The sequence below is a fragment of the Elaeis guineensis genome, chromosome 4 (genome assembly GCF_000442705.2).
Source record: "Elaeis guineensis isolate ETL-2024a chromosome 4, EG11, whole genome shotgun sequence".
Taxonomy (NCBI): domain Eukaryota; kingdom Viridiplantae; phylum Streptophyta; class Magnoliopsida; order Arecales; family Arecaceae; genus Elaeis; species Elaeis guineensis.
Window position 1 is genome coordinate 121,530,348 of NC_025996.2, and position 22,494 is coordinate 121,552,841.

A 22,494-nucleotide genomic window follows, 5' to 3' on the forward strand; every position below is an offset into this window, starting at 1 on the left:
CAAGAAGCTAGAAACTAATATATTGAAAATTAGATTATGAGTTTGCCCAAACAATGCCACATGGATAGGCCCAATGAACTAAAAGGAACAACTTGAAATAATTAAACTACTACACAATATCTGATAAACAAGTAGAAAGACTCCGATCAAGTCAAGTCGAATGATCATTAGAAGCACAAAATAAGGGTATAGGCCGAGCGAAGAAGACCTATCTAAATGCCAAATAGTGAGCTTGAGATCGATTGGCTTATAGAGATTAAACCATTAACCTAGTAAGAAAATTGCAATGTGATAAAGAATACGGATTGTTATGAGAATGTGAAAATGGAGAATGATTTGAATTGACCATTGAAACTGCCAAAGAAAAGTAAGAATCAAGTAGAGATAGGTGTGAACAACAGAAATAAAATGTCAACAGTAGAAATAAGTAGTTGGCTGATCATTGAATAGGGATTATATAAATATTAGAATGTAACTCTATGAAGAGATCCTTGTTCAATTAAATATTTATTTATCTACATACTTTATCTTTGTCTTCATTTACTTTATTTTTAGTTTGGAGTTCTTGGTTTAGTTAAAGCTCTGGTTTATCTTTCTTCGAGAAGGTGGCACCTCCAAAGTGAAAGTCATTCAAGCTTAAGGTGGTATAATCTACTAGCATTGTACCTCTTTCTAGTTCCAGACACCGGTGCATGCATGCATAATTGCATGATCCAGCTGCATCACAATCGGAGGGGAAGGCATCAACAGAAAGCCATTATCCTATTATTTAGATTTGACCATTTGGCAATTCTCCTACTTGGCCAATCCATATTTGCTCACGGGTGTAGATAGGCATTAAAAAAAGAATAAAAAATAGCATGGAAGAGAAAATACAATATTCACCACCCATATCAAATTGAAGTGATTTGATTTTTCATTCAAATAAATTTTTGATATTTGATTAATTTTTTTAGAAATGCCTAGCATTTTAGATTAGTATCATTGGAGAAACCAAGTATACATAATAAAAGCATCCATGAAATTAACAAAACAATGATGACCATTGATAAAAGTGATTGTAGTGCTCCATGCACCAAACTTTTGCTACTCTTTGTTTATTTATTTATTTATTTATTTTCACACTTTTAAATGCCAAATACCTTTTTACTGGAAGTTCTTATGATTTATGAACATAAGAACAGAAAACACAGGCATAGCTCTATATCCTGGATAACCAATTGTTTGAGTTTTTTCTTTCCTTCTCTTTTGCCTGGATGTGTGTTTGTGCATCATGGCAAGTGAGGTGGTATTATTTATTTTAATATCGATTGTATAAAAACCACTAAAAGGCTACAAACTGCCATGTACAAGTGAGCCACTTGGCTGCCATACCATGAAACGAACCCGAAGTGAAGCACCTTGTAGTCAGCGAGAATTTAGGATGTAAGCGAGGACTCAAACACTCAAATAGTGAGTCAGAATTGCAGAAGACAACCACAAACTATAGCTTCTACCTCAGATGTTTTTACTCCATTTTAGGTGTCCTGGTTTCGGAACCTTTTCCCTCTTCTTCACATGTTTTTCAGATCAATGGACCACTTGGAGAAATTTGAAAATTTTCGATGACAATAGAATATAGACTTTCTACAAAGCAAAGCTATCCAGAAGAAAGAAATATCTTATGTATAGATTATGTTTGTGATAACTACCAACTTAATCCTGACACACATCAATCCGCTACAAAAAAAAAGAAAAAGAAATATGGCAAAGTATTTTAATTTCTGAGCAGTTTTGACTGTTAATTCCTATTTTTGTTGCACACATGATCCAATATACTCGTTCAAAAGTTAGCCAAAGCACACAATCTGATAACTCTGCTTCACCAAAAGTAAGGTTGCTCTCGTAATCCAGATTCTTAGTTTTTCCAGGAATGGCTTGCGTAAACCGAAATGGCCGTGTTTCCCCTTTGTCGAACTGAGTGCAGTAGAAAGACCACAATAACTGCAAGTGATCGGGAATTTAAATAAATACCATGAACTAAAGTAACCGTAGAAGCCAAAGACCTGCCAGAAAATACCTACAGATTTCAAAGAGAGTTACTTACCTTCACTGGATCACTGGATCAGAATGATGAAAATTTCTCTAGAGTCTTCGTCCATCAGGGAGGCGAATCCCAACTCTGCATAGTTGTTTTCTGTCTCCTTCAGGTTCAGGTTCTTCAGCAAGAATTGGATAAGTGAACTTTCCATTTGAGCTATTGTCTTTCTCAGTACAGATTTTGCAATCACTGGAACTTGAGCTGCTTTCTTCATCTTTCTCAGTATCAATTTCATTATTGTTGGAAATTATTCTCTTCTTTGAGCCTTCTCTAACTGCCACAGATATCAAAATAGCTTTCAGCCACATCGGGATAAGCGACAGCTCATAAAGAATGTAGAGAGAGAATATGTTTCTACTAATTTGTTCATTAAATGCAAATAATACAGAAATGCATTTGGAAGCTTTTTAGGAAATTCAGTGATGCAAAATTCCAAGGGATTGTCGTGCTACTTCATGCAAGTGCTTGTTTTGTTTAGGAACAACATGTTGATGACTTCTTACCACATCAGCTACTTCTCTCAAATCAGACATTTAAGCACCAAGATGACCAATATACCGATATTGACAAGTTTTAAGAATTTAAAAAAATACAATTACAAGGTTGCACCTCATTAGATCAATTAGGTTCAAGATGCTGAAAATGATATGATGACAGAGAAAATGGTACAGTTCCAAGTTCCAGAGAAAATGCAGCAATATGATGATAGAGAAATACTTGAATCCCATTCCACTGATTTCATAAAAGGATTAGTCGAAGATCTAAATTCACAAGAAATGGTAGTAAAGAGATCCAAACATTATTCTTTGAAACCCCCAATTGGAGGTGAATGAGTTGGGGTTTATCTTTACAAAGCACAAATCAACATATCTTTAATTGCAGAAATGAAAAAAACTCATTTTCAGATAGCAGAAATATGTCATATGACCATATGCTGAACACTAGTCTTACATGGAGGTAAATCTTCTGGTAGTTTGCGGTGTATGAATTGCATCAAAAAGAACTACAGCATGATGTAACAAGGATGATGGATATACTCCTGATGCATTTGGAGAAAATGTAACAACCAGGATATGGCTTTGATAGGACATGAACTGCATGGTAATATAGAAAACTTAAAGCTGAAACTACAGATAGAATACCTGATATATCATGCATGGAAGTCTCAACATTTTCCCTTGGATGCTTATGAGGAAGTGCAATGTGCTCCTTTGGACCCACATCCATGAACGGAAGCAGAAGCTATATAAAATGTGTTTAATTAAAATCAATAAAAGGAAATAAAAGGAATATGATAGTCATGTTACTAAAAGAGATAGGTATTAGCAAATTTGTAAATTTTCAAATAATTGGATTTCTAAAAATAAGTGAAATCACAAATATCACAAGTTCATAGTATAGACAACCTCTAAGAATTGCTCTGCTTGTATCATGCCACTCCATGCATGCATCTTTTGTCCAGTGATTGGATCAATAATGAGAACTGCAGGTAAAGAAACCAAGTTGTAGTAGGTGCAAACCTTCTTTCCCTCATCACTGTCATGATACATCTACAATCATATGACATATCATGGATATAATTAGAAACTATGAGAGGATAAAAGATGCAAAAAATGAAAAAGAAAAAAGATAGTTGATCCACAAATTTTGCTTCCATTTTCAAGTTACCTAAAAAAACTCTACCATTAGAACTTTTGTATCTGCATGCCAACCTATTAAGTAATTTAAACCATAAAATAGGCCTTAATTTGAAAACATCATTAATTAGGTCTCAATGTAAAACTAATGAAACCAAAAAGTTAACTTTACATATCCCATAAAGTGTAGACTACGTATACATGAGTCCGAAAATCAATTTATTTGTAAGAATAGAATGCCAGAGTACATGATTAAAATCATAAACTGCAATGCATTTAATTGTGACAAACTTTTTGATTCATACTAACAAGTAAAAGAAGAAATACTGTAGTTATAAACTTCTAGAAACAAAAATTCACCAAATCAATGCAATCAAAGATTTAATAAAATGATATCTGGTTAAAGGAGGAAATCTCAGTATCTACAATTGAAAGGAAAGTAACAAGACAAAACTAAACAATGTTAACTAGGAAAACAAAAATAAACAAGACCAACGCAAATCTGTTGGCAAAGAGAAGCATCTGTAAAACAATGTTACTTTTTTTGTGCACATAAATATTATAAATTAGGAAAGAATAACTGAATAAGAAAAGGTCAAGACATGTGGGCTAAGAATATAAAATAAATGTTTGAGGATCTCATGCTATTTCATGCCTATCGAAACTACTTCAGACAAACAAACCTGCCAGAAAATGAACTTAGTCTGGATTGCCTGTGCCACAGTTTCATTTGACCAGAGATCGCGGTTAAGCTTAGCAAGTCAACAAAGAAAATTTCAAGTCAGGACTGCAATCTAGAAAGATCCATACTATAGGCGACAATAATGGTTTTCAAAACATATTACCAAGTGTGAGCTGAACTCTTCAATGCATTGCAAGTTGACTAATAGCCACCTATCCTGAAAAGCAGCATCTACCTTTGCCTGTATTTAAAAGAAATGCTATTCTACGATCAGTAATTACATTAAAGGAAGGAAACAACAATAAATTAGTAAAAGAAATAAATACTAGAATAGTTGAACTTTTTTCATTTTTGATCCAAAAATCAACAGATATTTTTACAAAGAACGTCACATGTATGCTTCACCTTGCATTGATAGACCCTATTTGAATAGTTTGTGAAGTGTCGTGCCCCTCCTTGGCTAGATGTATGCTGGTTAATGGGGAAATGCTATCACTATCATAAACATCATTTTGAAATTGCCATTGCTGGAGATGATTAAATTCTAGTTATTATGCTGTTTAACTTGGTAGCTGAAAACATCAGAAAAAGAAATTGGATAGGTCCATCCAATTTGTATGGTAGGCTAAAATGATGAAAAAATGACTGACCAACTATTCATCTACTTCTAGTATTCAGAATCTTTTTTTTAAGAAGGCTCATTCTCCAGAACCGTACCAGAGAGGTTATTAGTTTTGGGCATCTAGGAAACAGTATTGAATCACAGAAAAAGGAGAAAAAGGGAATTTGTTGGAATATCCTATCTGCTAGTATTTGTTGGTACATAATCTGAGATAGGGACTTTGTTGCATAGGATATTATCCAAGCGTAGGATATTATCCAAGCCATGCCTTTTCTATTATGTCATTAGTCAATCATGATCATTTCTCTCTCTTAGTGCAGTAGAGAAGTCATGCCAAAAAGGAAAAAAATATAAAAAAAAGGAGTTGAGCTGACAAAAATTCCAATATGTTACTTGCATGTTTCTCCTCTAACTTTAAAACCTTTCAAGACAAGCACCAGTATAAGGTGGAAGGTATCGATGCATTGTTTATGGAAATCCAATAACTATTCTTTTAAGCAATCCATAAGAATATATTTGAAATGAATACTAAATATTTTGGTCAGTAATCATTCACCAGTCAATTTCCTACCTTACACTAAATTTGCAAAAACTTGCAACCAATAAACCAAAAGATTTGTTAGGCTAATAAAATACACTGAAATATGTTTAAAACTATCTTACAATAATGATCATATTTAAACTAAAATGAGTCAAGATATAATTCTCATACCTTGAAAAAGGGCCCATGGTAGATCAAGGCAGAAGGTTCACGAAACAAGGAACTAAGATTATCATGGAAGCCACTTGAGGTTGATTCACCCCTTTGATTTGATTCCCAGATTCTAGTGCTTCTTGACTCCTCATCGATGTTTTGGAATCTAAAATAACAACATAAAGAGAAGATCAATCCAGAGATCAACCAAATAACATAATATTTTAATCATAGATATGTGATAAGGGGTATCATCAAAGAAGAAAAAGGATATTTATGTGGGGAAACTTGGGCAATTAAAGCACCAAAGAAAATCCACCTAATGACGACAAAAAGGATGCCATGCTGAGAAAACTAACAAAAAAATGCAAGATTTAGATCACAATTATTATTTTTTTAAATACAATGTAGATTTCTTCTTTTTTATTCTCAATTCAGAGAAAAAGGGAGAATGGTTCTCTTATGGGAAAAGCAAGCCAACAAAAACATTCTGAGAAAAATTAACAAATAGGAATGTATACAATGTTTACATGTCATCCATTTTTGTCTCTTTTTTACGTTTTTCTCACCATTGATTTCATGTGTACATTAAGAAAATTCTGAATATATGACACAGGTAGAGAAAAGTGTTGCTTAGTTGGGCATTCTTAGAAGGATAAGACTATGCTTCTCTTAAATGATGCATGCCATGGTCGGATATATCCGTCAACTTGGCAAACCATGTTAAAATCATAGACTCAACTGGCTCTACTTTTCTGTCCTTCTTACCAAAAATCATACGGATATAAGTTGCTTACCATAAATCAGGTCAATTAATTTAATATACATTGGCTTATAAATAGTTACTGACTTTTAACAGTATCCTATAAGGAAAGAAATAAGTTATTGGATGACAAACAAGATTAAAGCAACATAATTTTTTCCATCTGCCACTTGAGTTATAGCAGATTTCTTATCCTCATGAACCTAGCATTATTCTCCAAATTGTTCTCAAGCAAACACAAGCCTGCAGACTATAATAGATATCAGAGTGCTTTTCGCATAGCAAGAAAATGTACTTCACAAAAAAGCCCATTGTTTTCCACTTACTTAAGATGATCTCCATTAACCTCCATGATTTTTTTTTTATTCCCTTTTATAATCAACTTCTCCATGATAAATTTCCCACCATTGAGAAAGTAAGCATTACAATTCTTCCCCCACTAAAAATGCTCAAGGGAAGAAGATAATAGCAGTTTCATGTTTTTAACATTGTTCACCAAGGGTTTGCCCAAAATTTAAAAGAAAACATGGTTCACTTTTACATTGTTCACGAAGGGTTTGCCCAAAAATTAAAAGAAAAACATTGTTCACCATAAGTTTGCTCAAAAATTAAAAGAAAAATATTGCTCACCATGGTTCATGCAAAAGTTAAAAGAAAAACATTGTTCACCATGGTTTACCCAAAACTTAAAAGAAAATCATTGTTCATCATGGGACAAATTTCTTGAATAGTCTTTTCCCTTCATTATCGGCACGTCAAAAGTCAATAAATACTCTGCATCCATTAACATGCTCTACTCCAGCAACTTACAGAATTAAACCAATAAAAAACAAACAAGAAGACTATCACTTGATAACACAAACAAAATGATCCACATTGCTTCTCTTGTTTATGAATCACATAATAATTAAACAAGAAAACCAAAGCATACCTATAGCTCGAGACATCACCATAAAGAGTCTCCCTCCTCACTGGAATAGGGGCACGGTCTACATCAAATGAGCCGGTCAGCATATGTAATTGCAGTCCCCTCTATATACATTTTTTTAAATATCTCTTCTTGTCCCTTATTTCTGACCACCTATAAAAGTTAATTCTTGTTTCCTAAAATTGCTAGGAGGGGTGGGTTCCACACTATAACCAAGGACTCGGACCTCAGCCTTTCATCCTCTAATTTTCATGCACAAGAAAAGCATAGAACTGAATATATACTATAAAAAGTTAATTTAGTCTAAAATTCACCTCAACCCCTGAAAACTAATTATTTATTAAGCCTCAAACCCACAGGACCCTCTTAGGGTGTGGGTTGAGGGTGAAGCATAGGGTACCAAGAGATGCTGAGTATTCCTCCCAAAGCTTCATGAATTATTCTTGATCCAATCGGTAAGACAAACAATCCTGCATAACCATGCAGAAAATCTAAAAGTCATCCATTTATTCTTCTGCTTCACTACTCCCATGAATTTACCATCATTAACTGATTATGTTTCCTTAATTCTAGATTTATAAGACAGTGAGAAAAAAGTGCGCCAATGTAGAGGCTTATTATGTGGGCTGCTCTTGTTTACCCAAAGACACCCACACCCACTTAGAAACGGGTATGAATACACATAGGTATGGGTCCACAAGAACAAACTTCACAAGAATTGGAAGGTCTTGCATGAATAAAAACCAATAGACATAACAAATCCTTCATGCCCTTGCCTTTCTTTAGAAAAACTTTCTTTAACTAACATATATATTTGTGTCTATTATCTCATAAAATCCTACCTCTTCTCTTTGAAATCTCAAACCAAATATAAGATCCAGAGACAACACTGTTTTTATTCAAAATAAATCTCTAAAAGTTAAATAGCTTTCTTAAAAAGTTTCCAGAAGGGTTGTTTATTCCTCTTCTATTTTTTTTAATTTTTTTCTTATTCTATGTCCTCTAATATGCATGAAAATTGCTTCAATTTATAGAAGTATATCTCCATAAGTTAGAGTGAGTTGTTTGTCTTGGTTCGCATTGGACAGGCTTGCGTCAAATATTACTTTAGAGAATAAACTATGACAGAGTGGGATGACACCATAAACTTTAAAAACCCACACCATCATCCTTGTCTTCATCAAACTTCTATCATTTAAGATCCCAGTGCTAAAGGAAGAGAAAATTCTGAAAGGACTGCTACTCCAAGCATTCTAACACAGGAAAATCCATCTCTAGTGATCTCACCACATTGAGATCCATCCTTTCACCATTACATCCCAATTTCTGAATCACAATTCTGTCATTATTTGATCTCAAAACAAGCCTACCTTCCCTATAGATGCACCCATCTTCCCCAACTAAATAGGTAATTCATAGGCATGTCCGATGACTTTCGTCTTGACAGGAGCCTTTTTCTTTATTTTTTGAACTAGTTACCGACTTTTAACAGTGTCCTACAAGGAAAGAAATAAGTTATTGGATGACAAATAGGATTAAAGCAACATAATTTTTTCCATCTGCCACTTGAGTTATAGCAGATTTCTTATCCTCATGAACCTAGCATTATTCTCCAAATTGTTCTCAAGCAAACACAAGCCTGCAGACTATAATAGATATCAGAGGTTTGCCCAAAAATTAAAAGAAAAATATTGTTCACCATAAGTTTGCTCAAAAATTAAAAGAAAAATATTGCTCACCATGGGTTCGTGCAAAAGTTAAAAGAAAAACATTGTTCACCATGGGTTTACCCAAAACTTAAAAAAAAATCATTGTTCATCATGGGACGAATTTCTTGAATAGTCTTTTCCCTTCATTATCAGCATGTCAAAAGTCAATAAATACTCTGCATCCATTAACATGCTCTACTCCAGCAACTTACAGAATTAAACCAATAAAAAACAAACAAGAAGGCTATCACTTGATAACACAAACAAAATGATCCACATTGCTTCTCTTGTTTATGAATCACATAATAATTAAACAAGACAACCAAAAGCATACCTATAGCTCGAGACATCACCATAAAGAGTCTCCCTCCTCACTGGAATAGGGGCACGGTCTCCATCCTCTCCTTCATATCGATCACCATGGCTCTCCTCTGCCTCCCATCCACTGCAAACAAAAAGAGAATCATAAAGCAAAGAATCTAACAAAACATCGACTAGATCGATGGGTCTCTTGTTCCACTCACCTTGGATTTATATCAACTCGCGGCGAGCTGAAGGAAGACGACGACGACTCACTACCCTCACTTCGAGCAAAGAACAGCTCAAGAGCTTCTTCTAGCCTCCAATAGGTGGCCTGCGGAGTACTCACAGCACAAGAAGTCAAAATAGTCGAACGTTGGAGGATGATTCAAGACATGTCGCAAAGAAATTAAACTCTAACCCGGAGATACTCGGCGGCGGTCTCGACGGACGGCCAACAGCAGTCTCCAGGAAAGACGAGATCAGTTGGTTCTTGGACTCATCGCAAGGGCTCCCCATGTTCTTCTAATTAACGAGAGCCAACGTGTTTCATGGCACTATAAATAGAGCGAGATGGACGAATTCGAGTCGGATTGGGGGAATTTTTGTTTTGTTTTGTTTTAATTTGATTAGGAAAAGTATCCGGCCGGTTAATTAGATCTAATTAATGAGACCAAAATATGTTCATAACTGGATGCTAAAATATCTATATTACGTAAATATGCTTTAATTCTTGTTGTTTACAAAGAATATTCACGGTGAATGCTTAAATAGCCCATGATCCAAATCTTAAGCATCAAAAACCTCTACTTCATAGAAATTAACATAAATATTCCACAACGTCTCAAAATAAGAAACCTTAATATTCACAATATGCAATAGAGGTGTCCAAAATATAAATTAAAATTTTAAAATTTAATTCTAATCAATAATTCATGAAATACATAAATCTCCTGAAATACTATAGCTGGAATATCATGAAGCAGGCAGGAATTAAACACATAATCAATCTAAATTGCTCAGGCACAAAAAATTCTTTTACTATGCTTGACTTAATACCTCTTAAATAATCAGTGCATAACCGTAATAAACTTTTTTTTTGGCACATGTTTTTTTTTTTGGTTACATAACTATGATAAACAACTTGATATTTTAATTTTTCTCCTAAAGTTCAGAAATCCTTCATTTTATGATTCATAATGATGACACTAACTTCATTATCAATCATATATGACATTGAATTTCATAAAGTCATGAAATTCTTGCATATGTATAGGTGACTCCAATCATTACTAGTGTATAAATATTATGTATAAATATTATCTATATGCTAAATTATGCTTCCACCAACTTTTAGACTTATAGATAAATGGTGTGCTATAATTCTTAAGAATCAATCCGAAGTACTACAAGTATGGAGTAAGTTAAACTTTGGATATATAGATGCACCTAAATTTGCATACCAGATTCCTTATTAGTACTTCTAATTGTAGATGTATCTTTAGCCCAAAAGTAACCTTGACAATATCAACTAAAAGAGGAAAGTGGTGGATAAGAAGTTAGTAGTGTTTTCTTTTAATTTTGAACATTCAAGAATGTGATTGTTAAAGCTTAGATTGCTAGAACCTTTGAGAATATCAACAAAAATATGGAAGTGGAAAGAAATTAATAGGGTTTTCTTTTAATTTTGATTTTAAGAGACTGTTATTGTTAAAGCTTGGGCATCTATATTTTCTTATAGAAATTGTTAAAGAATTTTCTTTTATCTTTTTTTCTAGAGGAAAAAATATTAAGAGAGACCTAACTCAATTCATTGAAGTATAAAAACTTTCTGTTGTAGAAGTGTTATGGCCTAGAAATTTGACATGAAGAAAGAATGGATAAAATAAATTTAATATGAAGAAAAAATGAAATGAATGCTGGAATATCGACAAGAAGGTTGCAAAATCTCACAAATTTTCTATAATTATTCTAGTTTTAGCTTAGATAAGAAAATATTAAGAAGTCAAAGTCAAAAGGCAACTCTATAGAACAAACAAAATCCAATAAAAATTATATGATTTTTATTGATTTAGAGAAAATATATGATAGAATGCCTGGAGAAGTCATATGATGGATGTTAAAAGGAAAGAGGTTCCCATTAGTCATATCAAAGAGATTAAGGATATATAAGGTTATCCAAAATGATATCCTTTGGTACATGCTACTTGCGCATGATATAGTTTTAATGGATGAAACTAAGATTGGAGTTAATCATAAGTTGGAATTATGGAGGAGTGCATTAGAATCTAAATATATCAGGTTAAGTAGGGCAAAGACAGAAAATATGAAATGTAGTTTTAATAAAATTAGAATAGAGGTGAATGCAGAGTGCAAACTGAGAACGATAAAGTTCCTAAGATTGATAATTTTGATAGTTTGGATTGATTATTTAATAGGAAATAGGGGATTGAACAGGATTTTTTTCCATCAAAGTAAAGTAGGGTGGATAAAATGGAGAAATGCTAGTGGGATTGTTGATCCAAGAATTAATTTTGATGGTTACAAAATATTTGAGAGGAATACTAATAATTATATGTCTTTAGAATAGTTTAAAAATATATTTCAAAAAAGTCTAAGAAGTTTGAATGATTAAAGATGCATGGAGAAGACCAAAGATTCAAGTTTTCTAAGTTAGAGACAAGGGCGATAGCTTTTGGGAGCCTCAAAAGCATTCAAATATGACTTCGAAAGGATAAAAGATAATTTCAAGATGTTTGGATATCAAAACATGAAAAATCAATGTTTCGAATATCAACAACTGACCCCTAAAGCTTAGGGGGCGACCCCTGAGTCATCCCCTTTATTTTGGAAAGCTGGCATACTCGACATGCCACAGGAGGTGATATTAGTGTCGACCCTTGCTGTGCCACAGTGTGAAATAAAGAATTATTTTTTATTTTTCTATAGGAATCGACCCTTGTATTGGCCCCTGTAATTGGGGACGACACTAGTGTTGACCCCCAGGTGCTGACAAACCACATGCCTAGTTTTTCAGTTTAAAAAAGATATATTTAATGCTATTTAACCACTCTCTAATAGCTCTAAATGGAGTGTCAATCCTTGCTGTGCTACAGTATGAAATAAAAAGCTATCTCTTTATTTTTCTATAGGGATCGACCCCTGTATTAGCCCCTGTAATAGGAGGCAACACTAGTGTCGACCCCTATATCCTGACAAACCACATGCCTAGTTTTTCAATCTGAAAAGGATATATTTAATGCTATTTAACCACTCTCCAACGACTCTGAATGGCTAATAATGATCCTTTAGTATTCATTGACGCTGTAAAGGTTTTCAAAAGGAGGGAAAAAAATATCAAGAATAAAAGAAAAAATCCTCTAACTTGGTTAAAGCATTTAGTGTAAAAGCTTTTATTCCAACTCCAACCACCTCTTTCAAGTGCCCACATTGCTCTTTTCCTATTTAGGAGTGCATTCAAAGGCTTCTCTATTTATTTGTAAAGTTCTCTTGTTGTTTATATAGTGCTTATTAAGGAGCTTTAATTAGTTCTTATTGTATCTCTCTTATACTCGTAGAATAAGTTTTTGGATGTGTCAAAACTTGAGGAAGATTGATCTGTATCTTGAAATGAAGTGTATTGAATTTGCTTATACCTGAGAAACAAATGATTCACTTGGGGAAAGATAGGATATTTGGTCAGTGTGATTCAATATTATAAGTATTTAAGAATGATTAGTGGATTGAAAATTCTTAAGTATGAGCTTGAAAAGTGGATGTAGGTATCAGATTTGATATTGAACCACTATAAATCTTTTGTATTTGTGATATTTTAATCTCTTATCTTGCTTCCTTGTCTTGTGTAGTTGCTTACCTCCTTTCTTATCTTGCATACTTATTATACTTGCCACTACACATCCCTTGTATTTTGAAAAACACATTTATTATGGCACATATCTTAAAATTTTTTAAGAACCCAAGTTACCGTCCCTTCTTGGGTTGCTTAACTTAGCAACAAGTGATATCACAGTCCTGTGCTAAGTCTTTTTTTGATCTCACATTAAGAGCTAAAGATTTATGACAATCCAAATCAGTACCTCACTTGCTAAGGGGTAGTCCATAAATAGACCTCCACTTTTCAATGACACAAACTACATCTATTAGAAAGTATGAATGAAGATCTTTGTCCAAATACTAGACTATGATATATGAAGTATCATAGCTGATTGACTTCACACACTCACAAAATTGCTTGATGGTATGCACTCTCCTAAGCTTAAAAGTGAATAGGATCAATTTGATAAGAAAGTAACTCAGCTCAATTCTAAAGTTATAAATATTTTATATTATTCTTTGGATATGAATGAGTTTAATCATATTTCAACTTATAATTTTCAAAAAAAAATATTTAGATAGAATAGAAATGACTCATGAAGGCACTAACCAAGTTAATGAGTCCAAGATAAATATGCATATGGATAGATATGAACTCTTTAAATGGAGCCAAATGAGTCTATTACTGAAATATTTATCCATTTTACCAATATTATCAAGGGTCTCAAAATTCTTGAAAAGTCTTACTCTAATAATGATCCTGCGGGAGAGATTCTTAGGTCATTGCCAAGATCATAAGAAGCAAAGGTCATGTTGATTCAAGAGGTGAAAGATCTTAATATTCTATCTTTGGAGGAGCTCCTCAGATCGTCCATGATACATGAATTAGCAACGAGGTAATATAATGAAGAAGAGACTAAGAAAAAGAAAATAATTACTCTCAAGTCCATCTACAATAAGAAGATGAGTCTGAGCAATCCAAAGATGGTCACAAAGATGAAGAGATGGCTCTCATTAGCTAAAAATTTAGAAGATTCAAGAAGAAAACAAGATAATGGATGGGGACGCCACTAGCTAAAGGGGAGTATAACCAAGAAAATATAAGGAGTAACCACTTGTATGCTACAAATGAAAGAGACTATGCCATTTTAAAGCAGATGGCCCCCAACTGAAGAAACCTCCTAAGAAGTCAAAGAAAAAGATGATGATGGCTATGTGGAGTGATAGCAATGAGTCGAGCTCAAATGAAAACAGTCATGAAGTAGCCAACTTGCATCTTAGAGTACATAAAAATAAGATAACCTCTAAATTTTCAAATGGATTTATTTTTGACAAGCTTTAAAAGGCCTTTTATGATTCTAATGCAAGAAAATTAGAACTTAAAGAAGGAAGTAGATAGATTAAAACTAATTGTTGATAGGTTTACCAAAGTTTAAAAAAACTTCAAATAATTCTTGATAGTCAAAGGATGGTGTATAATAAAGTCGGTCTTGATTATAACCACTAAAAAAAACTTTTGAAAAAGTATTTTTTTTCAATATCTCTTATACAAATTTGTCCAATATTTTATATTTTAGATGTGATAAAGTAGGACATAATCATATACATATATTTTTAGTATATTTAATAACTCTAATATAAAGAAAGTATAGATTCCAAAAGACGGTGGGGTGGTAGCAGAAGTCACGAGAAAAAAAGTTGGCAGCAGTGGGGTGGGGTTTGAAGAATTTTCAAGAAGGTCGGCGATGGGGGGGGTGAGGTGACAGCTATTGGGTTTGGGGAAGAGCCACCGACAATGGTGTTAGTAGAGAAGAAGAGAGGACGATGGATGGGTGGATGGTTTGGAAGAAGAGGAGGACATCAGACAGGCAGGGGTCTTGGGAGCTGAGAGAAGGCCCAATGGGTGGGGGTTTGAAAGGAGAAGAGGAGGGCCTACATATGGGGGGACGGGTTAGGGGTTTGGGGGGAGAGGAGGACAGCCGATGGGTCGGGGGTTTGTGAGAAGAGAAAGACGGTAGCTATTAGGTGGGGGCTTTGGGAGGAGAGGAGGAGGGCCAATAAATGGGAGATTTGGGAAGAGAGGAGGGTTGATGGGTTGGGGGTTTGGGAGGAGAAGAAGATGGTAGTTGATGGGTGGGTGGTTTGGGAGGAGAGGAGGATGGCGGTCGGTGGATGAGAGTTTGGGAGAAGGGAGGACAATGGCTTAAGAGGAGCGGAGGATGGTGAGCTTTCTTGGAGAAAGAGAGAGAGGAGAGAGGAGGACGGCAGGTTTAGAGGAGAAGAGGATGGTTAGCTTCTTTGGAGAGAGAGAGGAGATGAAAAAATAGAGATTGGAAGGAGAGGAGGATGGTCGACTCCTTTCGTTACAAGAAAAAAAGACTATTAGCGATGGCTAATTGCCATCGCTAATAGTCATTTTACCGTTACTAATGCTATTATCAACGAACTTCCATCACTAAAAATCCGATAAAAATAACTTCATCGCTAATTACTATTATCAATAACGGCAAATCTGCCATCGCTAATAAAGATAATTAGCAAAAATATCAGCGACAAAGTTTCATCGTTAATAATTTTAATTTTTTTAATTAAATTGTTAAAAAATTATTAGTGATGGCAATTTTGTCGCTATTGCCATCGTTAATATTTTTAATTTTTTAATTAAAATTTAAAAAACTATTAGTAATGGTAGTTTATGTCACTAATGTCATCGTAAATAATTTTTTATTTTTTTTAAAATTATAATTAAATATTTTAAAATTTATTTTAATCATAATAACAAGTAATAATATTTTTTAAGATTTATTATAAATAAGATAATAATTATGTAATACAATCATAAATATAAAATTAATTATATTATATTAAAAATATAAATTATATAATTTTACATACAAATATTATTTTATAAGTATCAAAATTGCATACATATCAAAAAAAGAAAAAAATACGATCCTCCTCGTCATCCTCATCATCCTCCTCTTGTTCTTGTACATCTTGTCCAATAGTTGATGGATGAGAGTCGGATGTTCCAGCATCCTCTAAAAAAAAATAAACTATTATTAATAAGTTTTGATATGAAAGCGTATATATCGATATGAAAATATATATTTCGATATACTACTCTAATTCTCGAATAAATTATTTCTACACATTCTATTCGATGATACAGAGCTATGAACACATCCGACCCATCATTTGGATGGTTAGATTGAATTTTTACCTCCTAGATCTTTTTTTCAAACTTAAGCCTAAACCTGTGAACCTTCTAAATATAAAAATTCAAAATAAGTAAAAAAATTAATAATAAACTTACCTACTATGATGGCTGTGACAATGAGCCCAGTTGATTGCATAAACATGAATCTCGAAGAATTTTTATGACTATATCGTAGATGGCATCTCGAAAGCTTTGAGATTGCTAGCTTTAAAGTCTCTGTATAACCTCCTCCACATATGCGTCAGCTCACGTCTGGATCATCGAGCCCTAAGAGGAGGATGTTAACGAAGATCCTCGAGTTGATGGAGGGTTGAAGTTGTAGCCGAATCCTATGATCTGGCTCCTACTCACCCCTCTAGTGGTCTTGAGCCATCCCTCGAGGTCAAGGAGAGGCTGACTCTAAGAGTCGAATGCTGACTTTGAGAGTCGGACACTACTCCATATAACTGTAGGGTCACTGATGACCCCACGTTATCTGAACCTAAGAGTATCAAGATATCATAAAGAATGTTATACTAGATAATAAAGGATAAAATAACATAAAAGAGAATATCTAAAGTATTAGAGTTTACCACATGGTATGTGTACCGTAGAACCATGCAAGCTAGCTGCATGAAAGCTCTCTTTTTCAGAGCTCCCTCTCCTCGGCTATGATGGCTCCGATCTCGAAAAATATGATTTATAATCTCTAAAAATAAAAATAACTATGTATCATATTAGATTAACTGTCTCCAAATAAAATAACTATATATCATATTTTTTATCTGTATATCATGATACCTTAATTTTATACCACCTTCATAAAAGTAATATGGTATTTTGTATGCTTGGAGTAGGAAGTAATGTTATAATGGTTTGATTAGGAATTGTGGTTAACATAAGTATTTGTCATCCGACGGAGTTTGACTTCTATCTTTATAGCCATACTGGCATAAAGGTAATACTTTTTTTATGCTTCTTTGTAGCTATGTACTGCTGGATGAGAATCATTTTTCTACTGATACATTACAGATGTTAACTAATAATCTTACATAACATTTGATCTCTTTGATGGAGGATCGACATCGGTTGGTGGGTCTAAGGATAGGTCTGCTGTAGTGCACCATCTGCTGCAGATCAAAAACAACGTTAAAGAAGTTATGTTCATAAAATTTAATCGAGTATATATGAATAAAGTCAAATATATATTCTAGATGCATTTGTAGGGTCTAGCTTCTTAGCTATAGGTAGGTCTTGATTTTCTTTTCTCCTATAAACCCAACCACCAAGACCCAGTGAGATAATAAGAGAGTGCCATTTTTGCTTTCGATTATAAAAAACTCCACTACTGTAAGTTAAATGCAAAATCCAACGACACCTATTAGCTTTAACATATTATATGGGAATAAAAAAAAGCCCATAGCAATGTATAGAGCCAATTCCTTCAATATCCATTTAGTTTGGATTATTATTAGAGAAAATAAGAAGACAACCATAAGAATATAGCAAGCAAAATCTATCAACATCCATCAGATTTTAGACATCATATGGGAACAAGAAAAAGAGCCCATTGCAATCTGTAGAGCCATTCCCTTCAATATTCATTAATTAAGTTTGAATCATCATCAAAAAAAATAAGAAGACAACCATAAGAATATAGCAAGCAAAATCCATCAGCACCCATCAAATTTTAAACATCATATGGGAATAAGAAAAAAGTCTATAGCAATCTGTGGAGCCATTTCTTTCAATATCTATTAATTAAGTTTGAATAATTATCAAAAAAAATAAGAAGACAACCATAATAATATAGCAAGCAAAATCTATCGCACCCATCAGCTTTAAGACATCATATGGGTAGAAGAAACTAAGGCCATAGCAATTGTGGAGCCACTCCCTTTAATATCCATTTAGTTTGGACCATCATCAGGGAAAATAAAAAGGCAACTGTAAGAATATAGCAACCAAAATCCATCAACACCCATCAGCTTTAAGACGTCATATGGGAAGAAGAAAAAGAGGCCATAACGTATCTCTTGCCAAATGTATTAGTTATTTAGCATATCTCATGCCAAATGTATCATAATCATGGGCTATCTAAATTTTTTATTAGGTAGCTCAGCCAATAAACCTTTTAAAGTATTTTTTGTAACAAAAACAAGTGATACCAACATAATATATAAAGTCAGTGAGGTAATAAGAGAGTGTCATTTTTGTGATCGACTATAAAGAACTCTGCTGTCAGCTAAAAATAGATCAAAAAGCTAAAAGATAATAATAGAGTCACGTCAAATTATCCCAATCATATCCTTTCCTTACTTAAACTACCCTTATTACTTCTCCCTTTATTGCTTTGGGTTGGGCTCAGGGCCTAGAATCTAATCATCGAGCCGCTCCGACCGCCGTCAGAGTTGATGAGCGGGCTAGAGTCGGTTCAGTTGGCTCGACTTCGAACCCTTGCTGTCAAAGGCAGTAGGACTACTTTAATCGGAGAGCTTTCCGGAGTAGTTCCGCTACTCCAGAATAATATTAATTTAAATAATAATATTAATAATATTATTAAAATTAATTATATTATTAATAATATTATTAAAATTAATAATATTATTAAATTAAATTTAAATATTATTAATTTATGATAATCAAATAAATTTAATTTTAAATATTTAAAATTTAAAAAGATAGAAATAGAGTGTGGCGACGGCAACGGAGCCATCACTATCACCATCGCTAATACTCACAGTGCGACGGCGATGTGGGTCCGATGGTGCAATGTTCTAGTGGCTCGACGCTCTAGCAACTGGATGCACCGAAAGAGGGAGGTGGGGCCGCAGGTCTGGTCCGGTGAGGGGAGGGGTGGGGGGAGAAGGGGGAGGCCGTCGTGGATCCAGTCCGACAAGGGAGGGGGTGGGGCGAGAAGGGGGAGGTGGCAGGGGGTCTAATCTGACAAGAGGAGGGGCGGGGAATGAAAAAGGAGGTCGGGCGGTGGGATACCAGCTCTGAGAGGTGGATGGAAAGAAGGGGGCTCAAGGATGTCGGGGGACATAGGATCCAAGGTAGCTCCGATGGCATAGGGGCTGGGGGGAGGAGTTTGGGCGCTTCGGCGGTTGGGCAGAGCCGAAGGGAGGTGGGTTGGGGGCTCCGGCGGCTAGGCAGGGCAGGGTCGGAGGGAGGTGACTGGGGCTCGGGGAGGCAGGAGGCAGTCGGGGCTCGAAGAGGTGAGAGGCAGTCGAGATGCTCGGGATCTGACGAGCGAGGGCTCGAAGAGGCAGTTGGAGGCTCGAGAAAGCAGGATCCGACGATCGGGAGCTCAGGGAGGCGATTGGGGGCTCAAGGTAGTGGGATCCGACGGTGGGGAAAATAGGGGGACTGGAGGGGGGAAAGAGGGGGCGGTAGTGGGATGAGCGAAAATAAAAAGCAGAGAACCGATGGGATGTTTTTAAGGTTAGCATTAGCGACGACAAAATTCCATCGCTAATAAAAATTTTCTATCGCTAATAATCCTACAACCAAATTAAAAAAAAATATTACTTTCTATTAGCTATGGCTAAAAGTCGAAAATACCATCGTTAATATTTTTTTTACGGCAGTAAATATATTGATCGTTATTTTCCATCGGTAAAAAATATTATTAGCGATGGCAAGTTAATAGCCATCGATAGAAAGTTATTTTTTTGTAATATTTGGAGAGAGAGAAGAGATGAGAAGAATAGAGGAGCCGTTTGAAATGACTTTTTTTTTTTTTCAAATAATGTCAGCTCAGCCAAATGGCTCCCAAAACCCCTTCGTTAGTTTTTTAGCACCATATCGAGATCTGCATCACTCCAACAGCTGGGGATCTAAATAGATTTGAACTCAAATTAGATCAGCCTAAGTCCAATCTATCTCTCTCTCTTTCTCTCTATATATATAGGGGTAGACTTGGTGAGATTGATAGGATTTGGGCTTAGATCAAGTCAAAATTAAACAATAGAGATCTTACATCAATAATTCAAGTTATTGGATATGATCTATTATTTCAAAACTACTTGTATATAAAAAATCATATAATTTGAAAACTTCTAGTCTATATATCAAGTGATAAAAAAATATATCTAATTCAATTTTATTTAGATTGTTCAATTTTTGACTACACGATGCATAGGCTAAGGATTTTTAAATCATATAATTTTTTATGTACAAATAGTTTTGAGATAATAGATCATATTTAATGATTTGGATCATGGACGTAAGATATCTGTTATAGAGTTTTGATCTGATCGGAACTCAATTCAAATCCAATCGACTTGGTTTTAGCTTGGCGCTGTGTGTGTGTAAACCAAGGTTCTGGGCAGTTAAATGGATGAAGCCCAGGTCAAATAGACTTGTGGATGCATTTATTGTCATGATCAAAGTACTATAAGCATGGAGGCTTTTTAAAGAATCCAGAACCAAATATAAGGGTAAATTGTAAATGAAAAGAATATATAAAACCTTGAGCTAATTAGCATGAAAAAATAATGTACTTACAAAGGGTCATAAAATTTATACAACCAACAATAGTTTAAAGCAATAATCAAATAAACATGCTACATCCACCAGGACATCATGCTAAGAAAAATAATTGGGAATAATCAACACAACAACAAAAATGCATATTTTCCATCTGTGTTTCACCAACCAGAAACTAATGATCAAGCCAGAATACTTAATAATCAATAAGAAAAATAATTCAACTACCTAGAAGAGAGAGACATGGAATTTTTAACATAAAAATCCTCCAATCTAGAGAATGAAATCATAGGACATAGCCAGGCTAAACTTGCACTGTTCTGATAAATAATAAAATTATAGTCTTTTTAGCAAAGCTAAAAATCACCACATATCAATATTATCATCTATAAGGTGGATTTCAAGAAAGCAATAATAAAATCTTATCCCAAGTTAGATCGAAGTAAATGAGAAGCTAAATTGATTCAAATTAGTAAAGTCAAATAATATACTACTACGACTCACCACTTGAAGTTTGGGTCAAATTATGAGATGACAACATATAATACCAAGCTCAGAATGAGCCAGGTCCAGTCCACTTGACCAGTTTGTGGTTGATGTTGAGCGTGGCCCGGTCTTTCGGCCTACTGCCTGCTATAAATTGCGGCTTGAAGGCCTTCTTCTTAGAAAAAAAGAGAAGAAAAGAAGAAATTGTTGGGTTAAAAAAAAAAATGGGGGAAACCCTGTTCAACGTAGGGAAGGTGGCGGAGTCCGCCTTTCTCCCAAATTCTAGAATACCAAAGATTAAATTAATTTCGATTTATTTTCTATTTCATAGAACGAGATGAGATCAGATCGAATTCACAGGGATCTTGGGTTTTGTTTGTGTTCAAAGATAAAAAGAGTAAAAAAAAAAATAACAAAAATGTAAAGATGTCGTAAAATTTGCTTGAAATAAGAAACTAAATTAATAACAATAAAGTTGTAGAAATAAAGATTAAGAGAGAGTGTGTCTCAGGCTTTCAAATCTATCTTTAATCATAAAAATTATTTTTTCAATAAAAGCAATCGGGACTGCTAAATAGCTGCAAGCTTTTAGTGGTGTTCAAGAGAGATAGATCTATAATCTATTTCACAACATATTCTATCTCGTTAAACATGACTTGTATCTTTAGATCATGACTCATCCTTATATAGTCATAGGATATTCAAGAATACAGATTATAAAATAATTAAAACTACTATTTAAATACATAATTAGAATTATAGAAATTACTTACGTCCGCTAAATACTTCAATAATAACAAAAGAAAAACAACCTTAGATTGCTTAAATAGTTGATTGCATACAAAAAAAAAAAAATCAACAATATTTAATAAAAAAATATAATTCATATGAAGAAAAATTTTATCTACTCCATCAAAGATAAGGAAATCAGCCACTTATTGAAGGGAACTTATGCGCCATCGCTCTCTTGATCTTCCCTCTTGTTGAAACATTGAAGTAGAAGCCACAAACAGATGGGAGTGTGGAGAGGAGATGGATGATTGAATGATTTCTAGGTTAATATGGTAGG

The 22,494-nt window shown here is 34.2% G+C and overlaps 1 protein-coding gene across 1 annotated transcript; it reads right to left on the minus strand.

Moving 5' to 3' along the window:
* Window positions 1-1,695: 1,695 nt before the first annotated feature.
* LOC140857382 (plant UBX domain-containing protein 7-like) lies at window positions 1,696-9,934 on the minus strand. Its single transcript, XM_073256169.1, has 12 exons — window positions 9,791-9,934; window positions 9,640-9,749; window positions 9,450-9,560; window positions 5,734-5,881; window positions 4,563-4,640; window positions 4,401-4,469; window positions 3,487-3,630; window positions 3,223-3,322; window positions 3,032-3,119; window positions 2,161-2,434; window positions 1,819-1,983; window positions 1,696-1,719 (listed from the first exon to the last, which is right to left on the minus strand). The coding sequence occupies exons 1-12, from the start codon at window positions 9,932-9,934 to the stop codon at window positions 1,696-1,698; spliced, it is 1,455 nt and encodes a 484-aa protein (XP_073112270.1).
* Between the last annotated feature and the right edge of the window lie 12,560 nt (window positions 9,935-22,494).